The 19,357-nt window shown below is 47.2% G+C and overlaps 1 protein-coding gene across 1 annotated transcript in view; it reads right to left on the minus strand.

Annotated features, from left to right (window-relative positions):
• Window positions 1-18,374, minus strand: part of TGM2 (transglutaminase 2) — a 38,266-nt gene extending 19,892 nt beyond the window's left edge. The window contains exons 1-2 of the mRNA XM_048819544.2: window positions 18,266-18,374; window positions 6,357-6,536 (exon numbers count right to left, since the gene is read on the minus strand). Coding sequence (XP_048675501.2) covers window positions 6,357-6,536; window positions 18,266-18,275 — 190 coding nt within the window. The 5' untranslated portion in view covers window positions 18,276-18,374. The remainder of the gene's footprint in view (window positions 1-6,356; window positions 6,537-18,265) is intronic.
• Window positions 18,375-19,357: the final 983 nt, after the last annotated feature.

Here is a 19,357-nt window from a genome sequence, read left to right on the forward strand (position 1 = left end):
GGGGTGAGTGTGCCTAGCATGAAGCTAGGGTCACTGATTCTGGGCTTTCAGCCTGTTATGTCAGTTTGTAGAATTTGAAGATATACAAAATAGAAATGTTGTAAACAGGCAAGAAACACCAGGGCAAAAAACCGTTTCTAGGGAAGGGCACGTTTCCAAGGGCAGGCTTGAGTAAATCCCTGGAGCTTCAGAGAACGGCGAGAACTGCTAAAAGGCATCGACCCAGATGGGCAATTCGGGGGGGGAGGGGGGAATTCCCTCCTGGCCCCAGCAGAATGTCAGTTTGTGCCCTGAAGCCTGATGGTTGATTATCTGGATCTTTGAGACAGGCCTGCACCAAAGCCCCAGCTCCAAACACCCCAGAACTGTACATCAGGATCCAAACTTTGCAGCTGGTGCCTTTCTCTCTCCAGGGCTGAGACAAACCTGCACTCTTTCCCCTGCTCCGTGAGGGCACCCTTAAAAGCTACAATGTTAGTCACAGCCCTGGTTCGATGGGACACAGAGGTGCGGCCCATCCACTCATAACCCATAGTCACCATCACAATTGCTTCTAGCCCCTGTGCCTGACTCAGTGGCCTCCCTTGGATCCTTGGACTGCACAAGCTGACTGGGGTAGGGTTTCTTATTTGTTCTACACTGATCGCTGTTTGATTTTGACGAGGCCCAGTGGGTGTAACTAGGGCACTGCTCTGAAAGTCACAGACCACAAACTCCCCTCCTCCTGCGCTGCTCAGAAACGTTCTGTCCAGGGCTGCTCTCCCCTAAACGAAACCCAGCAAACCCAGGGACACTAACCTTTCTCACCTGGAGTTTCAGGATGTGTCTCAAAAAACAAAAACCCTCTCCCAAGGATCTGTTCCCAAATGCAGCAGGAAGACAAACTCCCTGGGGAGTTCTTCGTTCTATCAAAGCCAAGGGCAGAAATCCCAATGACCTCAGAGGAGCCAGGATTCCACCATCTGTGCCTAACTCCAGGGCTAATTCTGGCTTGCTAGCGAGCCCTTCCTTGTGGAGGCTCTAGATTCAATGACTTCTCTGGAGAATTTAGGGTTTTCCCCCCTAGGGAGATGCCATTACTTACAGATGTGGCTCTCGCCCTAGTTTTGCATCTCAGCTCTGGGATCTAACTCATCAGACACCTAGAATGGGTCATGTGTCCTCTAGGCATCCACCCATGGGGATGCCTGGTTCTTGTATTCCAAGATGGGGAAACACAAAAAGTCTGGTCATTTTTATTCATTACATTTTCATTCAAGATGATTGACATTTTTTGTTGAAACTTTTTTTTCTGACCAAAAGGTTTTTTTGTTATTGTTGTTGACAGAATGGAAATGTTCATGAAAAGATTTCCATTTTCACTGAAAACATTCTGGCTTTTGTGCCAACCCCTTTTCCCTTCCCCTCCTCTCCCCCGTCTCTAGTTTTACTTTTTTTGTTGCAAATCTGAAAAATGTCTAGGAGAATTTTAAACAAAACCAAGTTTTGATGTTTTTGTTGCAACTTCTCATTGGGAAAAATAAATTCCCGGCCAACTCTATGATTCATGATTTTGAATGTCAGTCATGAGCTCTCCTGTCCTGGGCCCTGGCCCTGTTTAGGACCCTCCACCATGGAGGAGGACCTGCAGGAGACTGGTAAAACTGCTTGAGACAAGACCAGGCTGGAGAAAAGGCATTATTTATTCTCAGAAGTGTCACACTTCAGCAAGTTGCCGGGCAGATTTTCCCAATTCCTCCAACCAAAGTCCCTCTGCACTGTCCTGGTGGGACCTGCTGTGCAGGAGAGGGTAGCGAATGTGCCCAGAGAGTTCAGCCTCTCTTCGGAAGCTGCTAACAAGTCAAATCTCGTATGCTAGACAGCGCAACGGCGTTGTGATGTGGACACAAGTGACTGGATGGAGTCTCACCAAACCAGCCAGGCCAGCGCGTGGTAATGCCTCCTCCTCTGGGGCAGGTATGAAGCTGGAGCAGAAGGCCCCAGAGCTCATTCCCAATCCCATGGGCCAACTGGTGTCCCTCCAGTAAAAGTTTGTCAGTACAAAGGATTGGAAAGACATAAAGTGGCTGAAACTATTAATAGAATCTGTGCTGCATTGCAGGGAGCTGTCTCATCCTCCCTGCCCTTGGCAGCTCTTCTGGGCTGCAGGAGGATGGCTTTCTGCTTGGAGGTGGGAGGGACTGGGAGTCAAGGAAGGCACACACGTTGCATCCGCACGTCAGAAATACCCTGTGAGTCTAGTGAGTCTAGGTCCCAGGTCACCTGGCTTGGGGTCGTCCTGCCGGGCTAAAAATGGCAGTGTAGCACTTCGGGCACAGGCTGGAGCCTGGGCTCTGAAACTCGGCGAGGGGGTGGGTCTCAGAGCCTGGGATCCAGCCCGAGTCTGAACAGCTACATGGCTATTTATAGCCCTGCAGCGCGAGCCTTGCGAGTCCAAGTCATTTGACCCGGGCTCTGAGACTTTTTGTGATGTGTGGATGTACCCATTGTGACTAACTCCTGAGAAATTCCATGCACATACTTGAGGAGGATGGGACCTTTTCTTCCTTGATACTGTATTGCTAAGGAAGGTGGGTGTTGGCCCGCCTGCAAGCTTCCTGGTTTTGTTCCCCTCCCCAGCCCTCTTTGGTTGTCCTTGGCGGGAAACAGCTGCCTGATGTTCAGAGATAACAGGGGGAGCCAAGATCTAAGTATCTTTCTCCCCCTCACCCACCCAGGCCTGGAGCAGCCCAGGTCTTGAATAAATAACCCTAGTGTGACACTGAAGGCGGGACAGTGTTTGAGATAAACCTGGGTGGGAATATTCAGGCAGGAATTAAAGCCCCCAAATCCATGCAGGCTGCTATAACCACGGACAGCTAAAGGAGTCCTCCAGCCCCTGAAGTGCTGTGGGGTGGCGGGAAGTTCCGTTCCTGTGTGGCGGGAAGTTCCGTTCCATCCTAGCTTTGTTCTGCGAGCGTGTGAATATAATGTAACTGGAATATGCTTCATGCAAAAGGTCTCTTGTAAGGTATCTTTACAAAGCTTATAATCTATTGAGTGTGGTCATCCTATTTGTATTCTTGTATCTGAAACTAGAAATATGAAACATAACTCTGAGGGCCGATTGTAATTATGCAAAGTGTGGGCCATTAATGGTGGCTTGGAATCTTGATGGCTCCCATTAACCAGGACAATTGGTTGTAAATGGCTCTGTTTACTTGTAAGTCTTCCTGTACACCTGTGTGCTGGCAAGTGGGTAATGAAGTCTTACAGTGACATGTGATCATGTCACCTGAACTGGAATCCATCTTTAACCTGATGCTTTTCCATTGAAAAGGAGGGGTGGGAACCCAGAGAGGGACAAAGGATTCCCGCCTTGTGCAAAAGCTATATAAGGGGGTGGAACAGAACAGAGGGGGTTGCAGTCATGAGAAATCTCCTAACTACCACCTGAGCTGGAACAAGAGCTGTACCAGGGGAAAGGATTGGGCCCAGACTAGGAAGGTGTCCAGTCTGGGAAAAAAGCTTATTGAAACATCTCTGAGGGTGAGATTTTATCTGTATTCAGTTTTCTTACTGTATTAGGCTTAGACTTGCGTGTTTTATTTTATTTTGGTTGGTAGTTCACTTTGTTCTGTCTGTTATCACTTGGAACCCCTTAAATCCTACTTTTTGTATTTAATAAAATCGCTTTTTACTTAAAAAGAACAGGAGGACTTGTGGCACCTTAGAGACTAACCCATTTATTTGAGCATAAGCTTTCGTGAGCTACAGCTCACTTCAGCTCATGAAAGCTTATGCTCAAATAAATGGGTTAGTCTCTAAGGTGCCACAAGTCCTCCTTTTCTTTTTGCGAATACAGACTACTACTCTGAAACTGCTTTTTACTTATTAATTAACCCAGAGTAAGTATTAATACCTGGGGGGGGGGGAACAGCTGTGCATACCTCTCTATCAGTGTTATAGAGGGCGAACAATCTATGAGTTTACCCTGTATAAGCGTTATACAGAGTAAAACGGATTTATTTGGAGTTTGGACCCCATTGGAAACTGGGTATCTGGGTGTTGGAGACAGGAGCACTTCTTAAGCTGTTTTCAGTTAAACCTGCAGCTTTTGGGAGACGTGGTTCAGACCTAGGTCTGTGTTTGTAGCAGGCTAGTGTGTCTGGCACAACCAGGCAGGGCACTGAAGTCCCAAGGTGGCCGGGAAAATGGGCTCAGAGGTAGTCCCAGCACATCAGGTGGCCGTCCCAGGGGCGTTTCTGTGACCCGACCCGTCACAGCAGCACCCTAGCTGCGTTTTCCCCGGTAGCCCCTGCAGGGCTGGATTAGTGGCGTACACAGCTGGTGGAAGTACGATCCAATGTGGGTAGCGGGATGAGTAGTGGAGTTGGCCCATCCCAAGCACTGACGGTGGGGCTGGGTCTTTCTTACTGGGTTATACGGTCACCTGGGCAGGACCGAGATAAATAAACTTCTGTCAGGCTGTCCCTTTGCTAGGCTTCCATACGGTGTTCTGTCCCTGGACAGGCCTGGGACTCATGCTCTGCTCTGCTGGGAAAGGAGTTTGGTTTGGCTAACCTTGACCCACCCAACTCTACTGCATCAGCACACCTGGCCTCTCTTGGTGACGTCCCTCTCTTTGGAGGTCTAATTTTACTCAGCAATTGAAAGATGGAAATTCCCTAGACATTGGCCCAACCCCAAGAGAAAAAACGTGCCCAGACTTTGAGATGGTTCATAGCCAAAGCCTCAGAACCAAACCCACATCCTTCTGGGCTGGGTCCACCACTATTGTTCCTGCATGTCTGATTTCTCCCAAGATGGAGAATAGCTGTACCTTGACAGCTTCCGTGTGCAAACAAGCCTTTAGTCTATGGAGGGTGGAAGCACAGTGGGACCAGGAATTGGGAGTTTTGGGCTACATTCCTGATTCTACCACAGACTCTCTGTGTGACTTTGGACTCTCACTTAAGCTGCCTTCTGTGCCTCAGTTTCCTATCTGTAAAATGGGGATAATATTACTGCCTTTTGTCATGGTGGTGACATGATGCTCAGTTAATTAATATTTATTAGGTACTTAAGATTCTCAAGTGGAAGGTACTATGTGCATGTACAGAGGGTCCATGCCACTAAGGGATATGACTATTTTATACTTGCTATCATTATTTTATTCTGAATTCCTTGAGCTGGAACCTTAGAGTACCATAAAAATAGCTTGTGAATGAAACTCTTATTTGGCGTCTGAAACCTTCTGGCTAAAGTACCTCTTATTATTCCTAGTAGTAGTTTGTTTTTCTAGTTATGGTAATGCAAATCACAGGTGTGAAAGTGACTGCTTGGATTTTTGGAATGCCGCATTAGGAGCCTACAGATGTTATGGATTCCAACTCAGACGTTCCAAGGTAATAGCTGGGCAAAGCCCAACCCTGTCAGCTCGTCTGAAATAATCCTTCCCACAGACTGATTGACTTGTCTTCATGCCCAAACACTTAAGACGTGTGGAACGTGGCAACAATGAACATTGTTGGCTATGGGGAGTTAGTGTTACACTCAAGCAAATAATATTCACAAGTGCTGGGGCTTTCTTTCAACTATTATTATATTGTGGAGCCTCTGTTTTTATATCTTTCTGTCCGGGACTGTGAGGAAAAACCACCTATGACATCAGGATCAGTGCCAGGGAAATTTTACTTTAATGTTGGAAATAACATGACTGAGATAACAGGCTCCTGACAGGAAGAGGAAGCCGTCCTCTCAGATCCCACAATGTAAAACAAAGAAAGAAAAGTTTGGACCAAGGGCTTTTAGATTCACTTTGTGAGTTGTAAAAACAAGCAAAGATAAGCCATGGGGGAAGCAATTTGTTTTCTTGAACAAAAATGTGAGGGCCATTCATGCGGTAGTGCTTGCTTATCTGGATGGTGACAGACCCCGGAGGGACTGTCTCCGGGGAATGGGGCAGGGTTGGCCTCTTACTGCGGTGAGGGGTGGGGAGGTGGGGTGACGGGGGTGGAAATTGAGGACTGCTTGCCTATAAAATGATGGAGGGAGAGGGGGAATCTGTATACGAGTGACAAGTGTGGAAAGTGCTTTTTTGAATGGGCTGGGGCAGGGATGGCTCTCTCCGTGATGACTGGGGTAGAAAGTGCCCCTCCTGGATGTGATGGCGCTGAGGTGGCTTAGCTGGGCATGGCCTCTCTCTGAGGGGAGGGTGGGTGAATATGTCTGTCTCTGAGGTGAAGGGGTAGGACGGCTCATCTCTGAGGTGATGTGACAGGGGAGGATATTGTGTGTGTCTCTGAATGAGGGGATGGAGGTGGCTCCTCTCCAAGCTGACCACAGCTGAGTTTAGTGAATAGCTCTGGACTTACCTGTCTCTACGTTGAGAGCAAGTTTATCCACTCCTTCCTCATAACCCCTTCCAGTGAAGAGCAGCGTGATGGTGAAAGACTGTCCCCTCCTCACAACGAGCTGCTGGTTGCCCATGTCAGCTGTCATGTGGTTCTGATTGTTGCTCTCACACTCCAGGTTGCATGATTCCAGCACCAGATCTGCAAAACCAACAGCATCTAAAGCTCTCTTTCAGGAAGGCAGCAAAGACAGAGGACAAACTGACCCAGACTCCACCCTCTCTTCCTTTGAATCCATTTAAAAAGAACAGGAGTACTTGTGGCACCTTAGAGACTAACAAACTTATTACAGCATAAGCTTTTGTGGGCTACAATCCACTTCATTGGATGCATAGAATGGAACATATAGTAAGAAGATATATATATATATATATATATATATACATACAGAGAAGGTGGAAGTTGCCATACAAACTGTGAGAGGCTAATTAGTTAAGATGAGCTATTATCAGCAGGAGAAAAAACTTTTGTGGTGATAATCAAGATGGCCCGTGTAGACAGTTGACAAGAAGGCATGAGGATACTTAACTTAGGGAAATAGATTCAATATGTGTAATGACATATGTAGTCAATATGTAGTGATTCAGAGGCTGGGCACCAAACTCTGATGCTCCAGTTGAGAAGAGATCAGTTTTACTCCTACAGAGCTCATGCATTTGGCTTCACTACCGTGTGTTTCTCGTGTGTGTGCACACAGCCAGGTTGTTGTTCTGCTGTATTTAGGGAATGCAGGTTGCATCTCCATGCATGAGCAGGGAACACTGAGTCCCAGGGGATTCACTAGATGGGAATCTTTACCTTGGTGTATGTCGGTGTAACACAGGGCTGGATCTAGCCCCCTTCTCCCCCCACCACACCCCACACTCATGAATAGTCATCTACTAATACTCAGTACAAGTTTGGTTGATAAAGGTAACACTGTTGATGTAACACACATAGATGTCTGTAAGGCATTTTACTTGGTACCACATGATATTTTGATGAAAATACTAGAATGATATAAAATTAACATGGCAAACAATGAAAAGGATTAAAAACTGGCTAACTGATAGGTCTCAAAAAGTAGCTTGTAAATGGGGAAACTTCATCAAGGAAGTTGGGATCAGTTCTTGGCCATACACTATTTAATCTTTTTATCAATGACCTGGAAAAAAACATAAAATCATCCTTGGTAAAGTCTGCAGATGACACAAAAAATTGAGGAGTGGTAAATAATGAAGAGGACAGATCACAGATTCAGAGTGATCTAAATTGCTTGGTAAACTGGGTGAAAGCAAACTATATATGTTTTAATATGGCTAAATGTAAATAGACACATCTGGAAACAAAGAATGCAGGCCATACTTACAGGATGGGAGAACTCTATCCTGGGAAGCAGTTACTCTGAAAAAGATTTGGGGGTCGTGGTGGATAATCAGATGAACATGTGCTCCCAGTGGGAAGCTGTGGCCAAAAGAGCCAATGCAATCCTGGGATGCATGAACAGGGAAATCTCCAGTAGGAGCAGAGAGGTGATTTTCCCTCTGTATTTGGCACGTGTGCGACAGCTGCTAGAATCCTGGGTCCAGATCTGGTGCCCATAATTCAAGAAGGAGGCTGATAAATTGGAGAGGATTCAGAGGAGAGCCACAAGAATGAATAGAAAACAATCCGTATAACGATAGACTCAAGGAGCTCAACCTATTTAGAAAGTTAAGGGGTGGCTTGATTACTTTCTGTAAGTACCTACATGGTGTCCCAGCCCCCTGATAATTTCCATTGCCCTCTGCTGGACTCTCCCCAATTTGACCACATCCCTTTTGTAGTGCGGGGACCAAAACTGGACACAATACTCCAGTGTGGGCTCACGAACGCCGAATAGAGGGGAATAATCACTTCCCTCGATCTGCTGGCAATGCTCCTATTAATACAGCCCAATATGCTGTTGGCCTTCTTGGCAACAAGGGCACACTGCTGACTCATATCCAGCTTCTTGTCCGCTGTAATCCCCAGGTCCTTTTCTGCAGAACTGCTGCTTAGCCAGTCAGTCCCCAGCCTGTAGCAGTGAATGGGATTCTTCCTTCCTAAGTGCAGGACTCTGCACGTGTTCTTGTTGAATCTCATCAGATTTCTTATGGCCCAATCCTCCAATTTGTCTAAGTCACTCTGGACCCTATCCCTACCCTCCAGCATATCTACCTCTCCTCCCAGTTTAGTGTCAAACTTGCTGAGGGTGCAATTAATCCCATCATCCAGATAATTAATAAAGATGTTGAACAAAACCAGCCCCAGGACTGACCCCTGGGGCACTCCGCTTGATACTGGCTGCCAACTAGACATCGAGCCATTGATCACTACCCGTTGAGCCTGACAATCTAGTCAGCTTTCTATCCACCTTATAGTCCATTCATCCAGCCCATACTTCTTTAACTTACTGGCAAGAATACTGTGGGAGACTGCAGTAAAAACTTTGCTAAAGTCAAGATATATCACATCCACCGCTTTTCTCATAGCCACAGAGCCCTTTATCCCATCATAGAAGGCAATCAGTTTGGTCAGGCATGACTTGCCCCTTGTGAATCCATGTTGACTGTTCCCGATCACCTTCCTGTCCTCCAAGTGCTTCAAAATGGATTCCTTGAGGACCTGCTCCATGATTTTGCCGGGGACTGAAGTGAGGCTGACTGGTCTGTAGTTCCCTGGGTTCTCTTTCTTCCCTTTTTAAAATCTGGACACTATATTTGCCTTTTTCCAATTGTCCGGGACCTCCCCCGATCACCACGAATTTTCAAAGATAGTGGCCAATGACTCTGCAATCACATCTGCCAACTCCCTCAGCACTCTTGGATGCATTAGATCCAGCCCCATGGACTTGTGCATGTCCAGCTTTTCTAAATAGTCCTTGTCAAGGTTCCTTCCCCACTCTGAACTCTAGGGTACAGATGTGGGGACCTGCGTGAAAGACCCCCTAAGCTTATTTTTACCAGCTTAGGTTAAAAACTTCCTCAAGGTACAAACTTTGACTTGTCCTTGAACCCTATGCTGCCACCACCAAGCGTCTTAAACAAAGAACAGGGAAAGAGCCCACTTGGAGATGTCTTCCCCCAAAATATCCCCCCAAGCCCTACACCCCCTTTCCTGGGGAAGGCTTGATAAAAATCCTCACCAATTTGCATAGGTGAACCCAGACCCAAACCCTTGGATCTTAAGAACAATGAAAAAAACAATCAGGTTCTTAAAAGAAGAATTTTAATTAAAGAAAAAGTAAAAGAATCACCTCTGTAAAATCAGGATGGTAAATACCTTACAGGGTAATCGGATTCAAAACATAGAGAATCCCTCTAGGCAAAACCTTAAGTTACAAAAAGACACAAAAACAGGCATATACATTCCATTCAGCACAGCTATTTTACCAGCCATTAAACAAAAGAAAATCTAATGCATTTCTTGCTAGATTGCTTACTAACTTTTTACAGGAGTTCTGGAGAGCATTCCTGACCTGGTCCCGGCAAAAGCATCACACACACAGACAGACCCTTTGTTCCCCCTCCAGCTTTAAAAGTATCTTGTCTCCTCATTGGTCATTTTGGTCAGGTGCCAGCGAGGTTGTCTTAGCTTCTTAACCCTTTACAGGTGAAGGGGTTTTGCCTCTGGCCAGGAGGGATTTTATAGTTCTGTATACAGAAAGGTGGTTACCCTTCCCTTTATATTTATGACAGTCCTTAACCTGTTCCTTCACCACTGTTCTTTCACCATGGCCAAAGCTCCCAGGAGCAAACTGAAACTAATTAATATTTTAAGCAACTTGCTTGTGTGGGAGAGAGAAGTAGCATCCTGGCTGTCTCTGGGCTAAAATCTCTCTTGGATCATCACTGGGGCCGGGGGATGCGTTTGCTAATCTCCTCCCCACTCTCCCTTCTCCCAAGACACAGACAAGTGTGACACAGTTTACAGTCGCTGTAGCTCTGAATGCTGAAGGCAGCCCCGGTTTGGTAGCACCCATAGAACTCACACAGCACTCTTCGTGCGTCGATCTCAAAGAGCATTACAGAGCTGACGCATGTTACGTTCCCCATTCCACCAGGGAGGAAACTGAGGCGCACAGAGAGACGTTCCATTCCCCTGTGCCTAATGTCACGCAGCCAGTCAGCGGTAGAGGTTTCCAGTGCTCAGTTCTGTGCCAGACCCCTTGCACTAGGCTTCTGCTCTTAATGATACAGAGGCGGCGAGGCCTGAGGCCAGGCCTAAGGTGTGTCGCAGAGCTGTGCTGGGTCCATCAGGATTTAAGGGCAGGAGAGGCTTGCAGAGGGCCAGCAGCAGAGAAGGTCAGTGCTTATCCTTCCTACCTCTGGAGGAGTTTGGCTTCAGGCTTCTGCTGCCAGGTTGTTTTGGTTGTTCCCTCCCAAGAGAGAGAAGCATTTCTGAGCTCGGGGAATGCTTGGCTTTGGATGTTCCCTGTGCCCTCCGTCAGGCTGACAGGAAGTTTCCTATCTCCTATGCCTTGACAAATCGGAGAGACTGACCATAAACGTGCTGAGAAAAGGGATGTCTGATGAGGTGGCCTGAGGCATTCTGTGGGGCATGCTTTTGTGGCAGTAGGGCAGAGAGACACTGATATAAGCAGGGCCTGTGTAGGCAGCCGGTGATAATCAGACAGCACCATTTTACCCGTTGTTTCAGCATGGTTTCCTGGGGCAATGTGATATCATTCATCATTGTTCAAGGCTAGCGACCCGTGAATGCATTGCAGTCAGGCAGATTAGTTGCCAGAATAAGTGAAAGTATTTAATGTAGGAGAACACATAGCGAGTTCAGTGCCAGAGTACCTGAGCCGGAAAACCAGGGCCTGATTTATGGAGCAAGTGCTGACAGGGCTGGGGCTGCTCAGCTCACTGCTGCTTTGGTCCCATCCTCTCTCAGCCATCGGTCACCTAGAGCCGTGGTTCTCAACCGGGGGTATACCCCAGGGGGGACGCACGCAGAGCTCTTCCAGAGGGTACATCCCCTCATCTAGAGATTTGCCTAGTTTTACAACAGGCTACAGAAACAGCACTAGCGAAGTCAGAACAAACTAAAATTTCATACAGACACTGACTTGTTTATACAGCTTGTGATACAGGAGGGTCAGGGAGCAGTGGGAGAGGTTTCAGAGTAACAGCCGTGTTAGTCTGTATTCGCAAAAAGAAAAGGAGGACTTGTGGCACCTTAGAGACTAACCAATTTATTTGAGCATGAGCTTTCGTGAGCTACAGCTCACTTCATCGGATGCATACCGTGGAAACTGCAGCAGACTTTATATACACACAGAGATCATGAAACAATACCTCCTCCCACCCCACTGTCCTGCTGGTAATAGCTTATCTAAAGTGATCATCAAGTTGGGCCATTTCCAGCACAAATCCAGGTTTTCTCATCCTCCACCCCCCCCCACACACAAACTCACTCTCCTGCTGGTAATAGCCCATCCAAAGTGGCAACTCTCTACACAATGGGAGAGGGGAAATATATAAGCCCTAGGCTAATTAAGGCATGGTTCCCTGTAGACTAGGGAGGGTTGCTATAGGTCAGTGGTTCCCAGACTTAAACAGCCCGCCAACCCCGTTCACTAAATTGTGAAATCTCGTGAACCCCCTCCTAAAAATGAATATTTCCAGGGATTTAAGTTTAAGTTGGGGGGAGGGATAGCTCAGTGGTTTGAGCATTGGCCTGCTAAACTCAGTGTTGTGAGTTCAACCCTTGAGGGGGCCATTTAGGGATCCGGGGCAAAAATTGGGGATTGGTCCTGCTTTGAGCAGGGGGTTGGACTAGATGACCTCCTGAGGTCCCTTCCAACCCTGATCTTCTATGATTCTATGAAATTTCCTCCGAACTCCGTGAGGCTTCTGCTGCTGGACCCCGTTGACCGCCCCGGTCAACTAAGCTCCATTGAGCTTGGGCTGCAGGTCCAGCTGACCGCCGGGGCCTCGGGCTGCCAGCCCCAACTGCCCGGCCCCACGCTCCCTGGGGCTCGGGCTGCCAGCCCCACGCGGAGTGCTGGGGTTCGGGCTGCCGGCTCTCCCGCTGACGGGGGGCAGGGCTCGGACTGCCAGCCCCACACAGAGCGCTGGGGTTCGGGCTGCCGGCTCTCCCGCTGATGGGGGCAGGGCTCGGGCTGCCAGCCCCAACTGCCCGGCCCCACGCTCCCTGGGGCTCAGCCTGTCTGCCGGCAACCAGGTCCCACCTGCTGCCTCCAATGCCCGGGGTCCTCTGGCCGCCATGAGTGACATTTTTCTGGCGAACTCCCTGTAACGTTCTGCGACCCCCAGGAGTTCGCAAACCCCAGTTTGGGAACCACTGCTATAGGTTAATTGAAGCACCTGTAGTCAATTAAGGCCCTGACAGGAACCTAATAAAATCCCCTGCTTCAGGCAGTCAGAGAAGGAGGAGGAAGGAGAGAGGACTGGAGCTTGGAGGTGTGTTGTGAGATTTGAAAGACCAGCGAACCGAAGTAAGGGAGACCCTGCCCCAGCGACTAAGGACTGAAGGCTCCCCACCCAAGGGGGAAGAGCCCGCAGGGGTTGAGAGGGGCTGGGGCTCAGTGAGGAGCAAACCCTGACCCCTGCCCCGCTTCCCTCCTCTACCACCTTCCCGGGCCACTAGTGGGGACCTTGGCGGCCCAAGAGCAGGGTCATGGGGTGGCGTCTTAGCCCCTTGCCAAGAAAAGCGCAGGACCCACCATACTAACATCGGCTATCTTGTCACAAGCTCTCTACACTATACACTGAAATGTAAGCACAGTACCGGTATTTATAGTCCAGTTGATTTATTTTATAATTCCGTGGTAACAATGAGAAAGTCAGCCATTTTTCACTACTAGTGTGCGGTGACCCTTTCGTATTCTTATGTCTGATTTTGTGAGCAAGTCGTTTTTAAGTGAGGTAAAACTTTGGGGTGCGCAAGACAAATCAGCCCCCTGAAAGGGGTACAGTAGTCTGGAAGGGTTGAGAGCCACTGCCCTAGGGAAGGGGCTGAATGCTGGCCAGAAGGAGGAAGGGAGGGAGCTGCAGAAACCCGTTGCTATAGGAATGATGCCAGGTGAAAAAAGGAAGACCACTGACCTTGCCGCATCCGAAAAGCGAAAGCGAAAAGCTTTCTTGCAATAGTGCCCTCACGTTCGTGCTTATGGATATGCCCCCAAAACCTCACCACAAAGTCAGCCCCGTTGCTTGCCAGAAGGGAAGGATGTGTGAGAGAGAAATAATTGCTTTCACTGGTGAGAGGCTATTGTGGTAAGACCTAAGAGATCTAGATAGATGGAGTTATGGAGAAAGCATAGCTTACCCATAATCAAAATGATTCCATTGGGCTGCCGAGCTGCAGGGGTGTGACCAACATATAACAAACTGAAGGGAGAAGGGAGACTTCCATTTTACACATCTCAGCCCTGATTTAGCAAAAACTGAACCCAATTACATGTGTATGATCTTATTTCAAGCTAGACTCTGCCAGAAAATTTGGGCCAAATCAGAAAAAGTGTGTTTGAGAGAGGAATTCTAAAAAATGATTTTTGGCTCAAAAAAACAGCCCGAGCTGGTAACTCCAAACTTGTTGTATTCTGTTGGCCTCTTTGATCAGTAACAACCAGTTTATTCCTTAGTTATTAAATTGATGAAAACATATACTAGGATGTTTGCAGAGCTCTTCCTGGAAGTCTGCATGCTAGTCACCGCAGGTATTACAATGTTCACAAGGCCACGAGTGGAATGAAATATCTTAATGTTCCATTTCCATTTCCCCTGTGTTTTAAAATCCTTTAATGTAACAGCGACACCAGTTTAACTGTCACATTTCTGTCTGCCAGACTTCTATTTCCTACTGTTATAACTAACCCCTAGGACAGCTGCCATGAAAGAGATTAGAAGGGTTTTTCTCTTCTGGTTTTTTGAGTTGTCTTTGCTTTGTGCATTGGAGAGTCAGACCTAGACTCTGGTGCTCACTCCTGCGAGAGATAAGAATGGCCACAGGCCTTGCTGCATTCACAACAAAACTCCCCTTTTCACCCTTGCTTTCCCTAGATATACTTGCACTTTAAACATACACAAACCAGCTCTGAACTAAGCTCTTCCTGGCATCTAGCAGCAGGAGACGCAGAGAGAGATAGTCAGTGTTTGTTTGTATTTTGAAAGATGTCGGAGTGCTTGGAAGTCGGACACACCATGGGAGGGCCCTGTGAGAACAAAGACAGAGGAAGAGGAGCTCATGGAAAACTTCAGTTCCATCTTCTCCTAGGAACAGCCCAAACCAAAGGCCCAGGTGAGGGCCCTCATGGAAGAGAAATGCCAGAAGCAGCATTCCCCAGCCATGGCAGTGAGCACCATGCATCGACCTCAGTGGAGTTTTCCCCATTTACGTGTGCATATAATTTGGTCCAATCTCTGATGTAAGGGATCCTGCTTTTTATCACCCTGAGGGGAAATGAAGGATAAGGGTCTTCCGACCCTCCCAGAGTCCCACTGCTGCCCTAGAGCAATGAGCCGTCGGAGGGGTGCTCTGAAGGCTCAGCGTCACAGTCCGTTCTGGCAGCCAGCAGAGGGACCCTGCTTTCTCGAGGATGCAGTCATTGCAAGGCCATTGCTGGCACCTCCTCTTTCATTCACTTTGATTTTGTCTTGGAAGTTGATTGAATAAAACCTGGTCTTGTCACTGAGATCCCAGGTGGCTGAACTGAATTAACTTCCCTGTTTGTTTTTGTCACTGTTGTGGATTTGGCATGTCTCTCAGCTGCCTATCTGCACCTCCACACGCAGCCATAGGGCACAGTCACTTGCTTTAGGATGGGCTATGATGCCATATAATGCTGAGACTGTGTTGCCTTGGCTCCCTGACCATAGACTGAACAAAGAGGGCTACACAATGATCAGAATCTGACATGGGAAATATTATTTCATAAGAACGGCCGTACTGGGTCAGACCAATGGTCCATCTAGCCCAGTATCCTGTCTTCCAACAGTGGCTGGTGCCAGGTGCCTCAGAGGGAATGAACAGAACAATTATCGAGTGATCCGTCCCCTATTGTCCAGTCCCAGCTTCTTGCTGTCAGAGGTTTAGGGACACCCAGAATATGGGGCTACATCCCTGGCCATCTTGGTTAATAGCCATTGACGGACCTATCCTCCATGAACTTATCTAATTCTTTCTTGAGCCCAGTTATACTTTTGGCCTTCGCAACATCCCCTGGCAGTGAGTTCCACAGGTTGACTGTTGTGTAAAGAAGTACTTCCTTATATTAGTTTTAAACCTGCTGCTTATTAATTTCATTGGGTGACCCCTGGTTCTTGTCTTATGCAAAGGGGTAAATAACACGTCCTTATCGACTTTCTCCTCACTATTCATGATTTTATCGACCTCTATCTCCCCTCAGTTATCTCTTTTCGGAACTGAACAGTCCCAGTGTTTTAATCTCTCCATGTATGGAAGCTGTTCCGTACCCCTAACCATTTTTGTTGCCCTTCTCTGCACTTTTTCCAATTCTAATATATCTTTGTTGAGATGGGGTGACCAGAATGGCACTCAGTATTCAAGGTGGGATGTACTATAATATGATGTTTTCTTCTATCCCTTTCTCAGTGGTTCCTAACATTCTGTTTGCTTTTTTGACTGCCGCTGCACATTGATCAGTGAACTATCTACAATGACTCCAAGATCTTTCTTGAGCGGTAACAGCTAATTTAGACTCCATCGTTTTGTATGTATAGTTGGGATTATGTTTTCCGATGTGTATTGCTTTGCACTTATCAACATTGAATTTCATCTGCCATTTTGTTGCCCAGTCACCCAGTTTAGTGAGATTCCTTTGTAACTCTTCACAGTCAGCTTTGGGCTTCACTATCTTGAATAATTTTGTATCATCTGCAAACTTTGCCACCTCACTGTTTACCCCCTTTTCCAGATCATTTTTGGATAGGTTAAACAGCACTGGTTTAGATCCTTGGGGGATGCCTCTATTTACCTCTCTCCACTGTGAAAGATCTAGAGAAGTGCTAATAAGCGATGGTCACGTAAACAACACCCTATACCGGAAATCTACTGACCCCTATACTTACCTACATGCCTCCAGCTTTCATCCAGACCACATCACACAATCCATTGTCTACAGCCAAGCTCTAAGATACAACCACATTTGCTCCGATCCCTGAGACAGAGACAAACACCTACAAGATCTCTATCAAGCGTTCTTAAAACTACAGTACCCACCTGGTGAAATGAAGAAACAGATTGACAGAGCCAGAAGGGTACCCAGAATTCACCTACTACAAGACAGGCCCAACAAAGAAAGTAACAGAACGCCACTAGCCATCACCTGCAGCCCCCAACTAAAACCTCTCCAGTGCATCATCAAGGATCTACAACCTATCCTGAAGGACAATCCCTCACTCTCACACACCTTGGGAGACAGGCCAGTCCTCGCTTACAGACAGCCCCCCAATCTGAAGCAAATACTCACCAGCAACTATACACCACACAGCAAAAACACCAACCCAGGAACCAAACCCTGCAACAAACCCCAGTGCCAATTCTGTCCACATATCTATTCAAGGGACACCATCATAGGATCCACACCATCAGGGGCTCGTTCACCTGCACATTTACCAATGTGATATATGCCATCATGTGCCAGCAATGCCCCTCTGCCATGTACATTGGCCAAACCGGACAATCTCTACTCAAAAGAATAAATGGACACAGATCTGACATCAGGAATTATAACATTCAAAAACCAGTAGGAGAACACTTCAGTCTCCCTGGTCACTCGATTAAAGACCTAAAAGTGGCAATTCTTCAATAAAAAACCTTCAAAAACAGACTCCAAAGTGAAACTGCAGAACTGGAATTAATTTGCAAACTGGACACCATCAGATTAGGCCTGAATGAAGACTGAGAGTGGTTGGGTCATTACAAAACCTAAACCTAATTTCCCCCATACTAATTTCCCCCTACTGTTACTCATACCTTCTTGTCCACTGTTTGAAATGGGCCACTCTCATTACCACTACAAAAGTTATTTTTCCTCCCTCGGTATCCTACTCTTAATTGAATTGTCTCGTTAGACTGACCTCGCACTTGGTAAGGCAACTCCCATCTTTTATACCTGCTCCTGTATTTTCCACTCCATGCATCTGATGAAGTGGGTTCTAGCCCACAAAAGCTTATGCCCAAATAAATTTGTTAGTCTCTAAGGTGCCACAAGGACTCCTCGTTGTTTTTTCTAGAGAAGAAAGTATTCTTTCCCCAGCAAAAGACTGCACAGAAAAGCCAGCTATGTGTCAGAGGGATTTCTAAAGGCTTAAAAGGGTTTTTTTATGGCTTTATTTAGATAACTCTCTTTAAAAATAGAGCGAGACTTAGAACAAATATTTTTAGAGCAGCTCTCTGCTGAGTCCTGCTGAAAGGGAGCTTGCAATTTAAAACAGTATTTTAACATTTCACTCTTTACAGCATCGGTGTTCTTACAACAATAGCAAATTACTGAAGCTATGGTAAAGAAAAAAATTAATTCAAAATAGTTCTGATCAGGAGGAAACTATCTTCTATTTTAATCTTCTGCGTGTCTGATTATTCTGCACGTGAGTCAAGGGATTGCCATTCAGTTTCAATACGTTCGAGAAATACAAACAAGTGCAGCTGAGATAAGGAAGCTTGCTTAGTGTTCCAGCCTGAGCTAAAGGAACCAACTGTAATCGACTTTCAAAGTAGAACTCGCACACAGAGACATACCGTGACCCCCCCTTCCATGTATACACTGCAAAGTTTCCTGTAACCAAGCAAAACCTTCCTGATTTAGAAGAATATAAAAAAGTTGTCAAGTTTTGCTGAAATGCAGCCTCTAGCAATGTGCCATTCTGCAGCTTTACCTTCAGCCATGGTGTCCAGCCCTGGAATCCCTCTTACTCTGCTTGGAGTGCCTGCAGCTACGAAAAAAGAGCTGATGGTTTATCTCCTCCCACCCTCACTAGTTGTTCTCTCCCTTTATACAGGCAGACACAGCACACACCCCCTCATCTGGGTGGATGGAGCAACCTTAGCAAGAACTGGAAAAAACCCACTGTTTCCAGGAAAAACTAAATCCACCTTTTTTTTTTTTTACCAACTTTGAGCCTGGATCTGTGACACAAGCAGGTCTGTAATAGCTCAGTGCCCCCCACACATGCTAAAAATATACGAATAAGGGACACATACAGAAAAGGCCAATGCAGGGACACTGCAGTTGAATAACCACTCTAGCTGGTCACTACTGTGAAATTCCTTTCCCCGTTTCAGGGAAGGGAATTTCTAATGTCATCCTCTGAAAGGGGGGCTCGGTGTGCAGTGTCTGAGGAGGCTTGTCACAAACTTGGGTGGGTGGGACGTTGTCTTTTAGTTAGCTGGCCCGGAGATTGTGTCACCCGTAATCTGCACAGGCCATTAAAGGGAAAGGCAGAGTTCTTGGAAACACCCTTCTTGTCAGCACACTGGGAGGAGATGTGCTCTCCTCAGGAAAACCATGGCAGACACCTTGTATGCCTCACGTCAGACCCTGCTCCACCCACCACCCCATGGGCTAACTGGGAGAATGGGTCAGCAGAGTGAAGCGCTGGGGTTGTGCCCTTTTCAGACTGCGACCCCACATTCTCCCCCCGAGCCACAACCCAGAATCCTTTGGGCCAGTTGCTGTGGCCTTTGACTGTGGGAACTGGCAGCTTTTGGTACCTCAGGAAAACCATTTGCAAGTAGTGGGCAAATCTGCGGGGAGGGAGGGGGGCTTGTGACCAATCTATGGTGCTGAGCTCTTGGGGAAGGGAGGGAACTCCCCGCAGAGTTGAGTCCTCGCCAGGAGGGGGTGAAGGTTAAACATTCGGTGGTTCCCCAGGATGGGAGGCGTTGCCGCTCCTGCACTTTGGTGCTGAATGTCAATCACAAGTGGCAGCTCCAGAATCCGTCCATGAAATGAGATGGTTGGACTTCCT

The sequence above is a fragment of the Caretta caretta genome, chromosome 13, assembly GCF_965140235.1.
Source record: "Caretta caretta isolate rCarCar2 chromosome 13, rCarCar1.hap1, whole genome shotgun sequence".
Classification (NCBI taxonomy): domain Eukaryota; kingdom Metazoa; phylum Chordata; order Testudines; family Cheloniidae; genus Caretta; species Caretta caretta.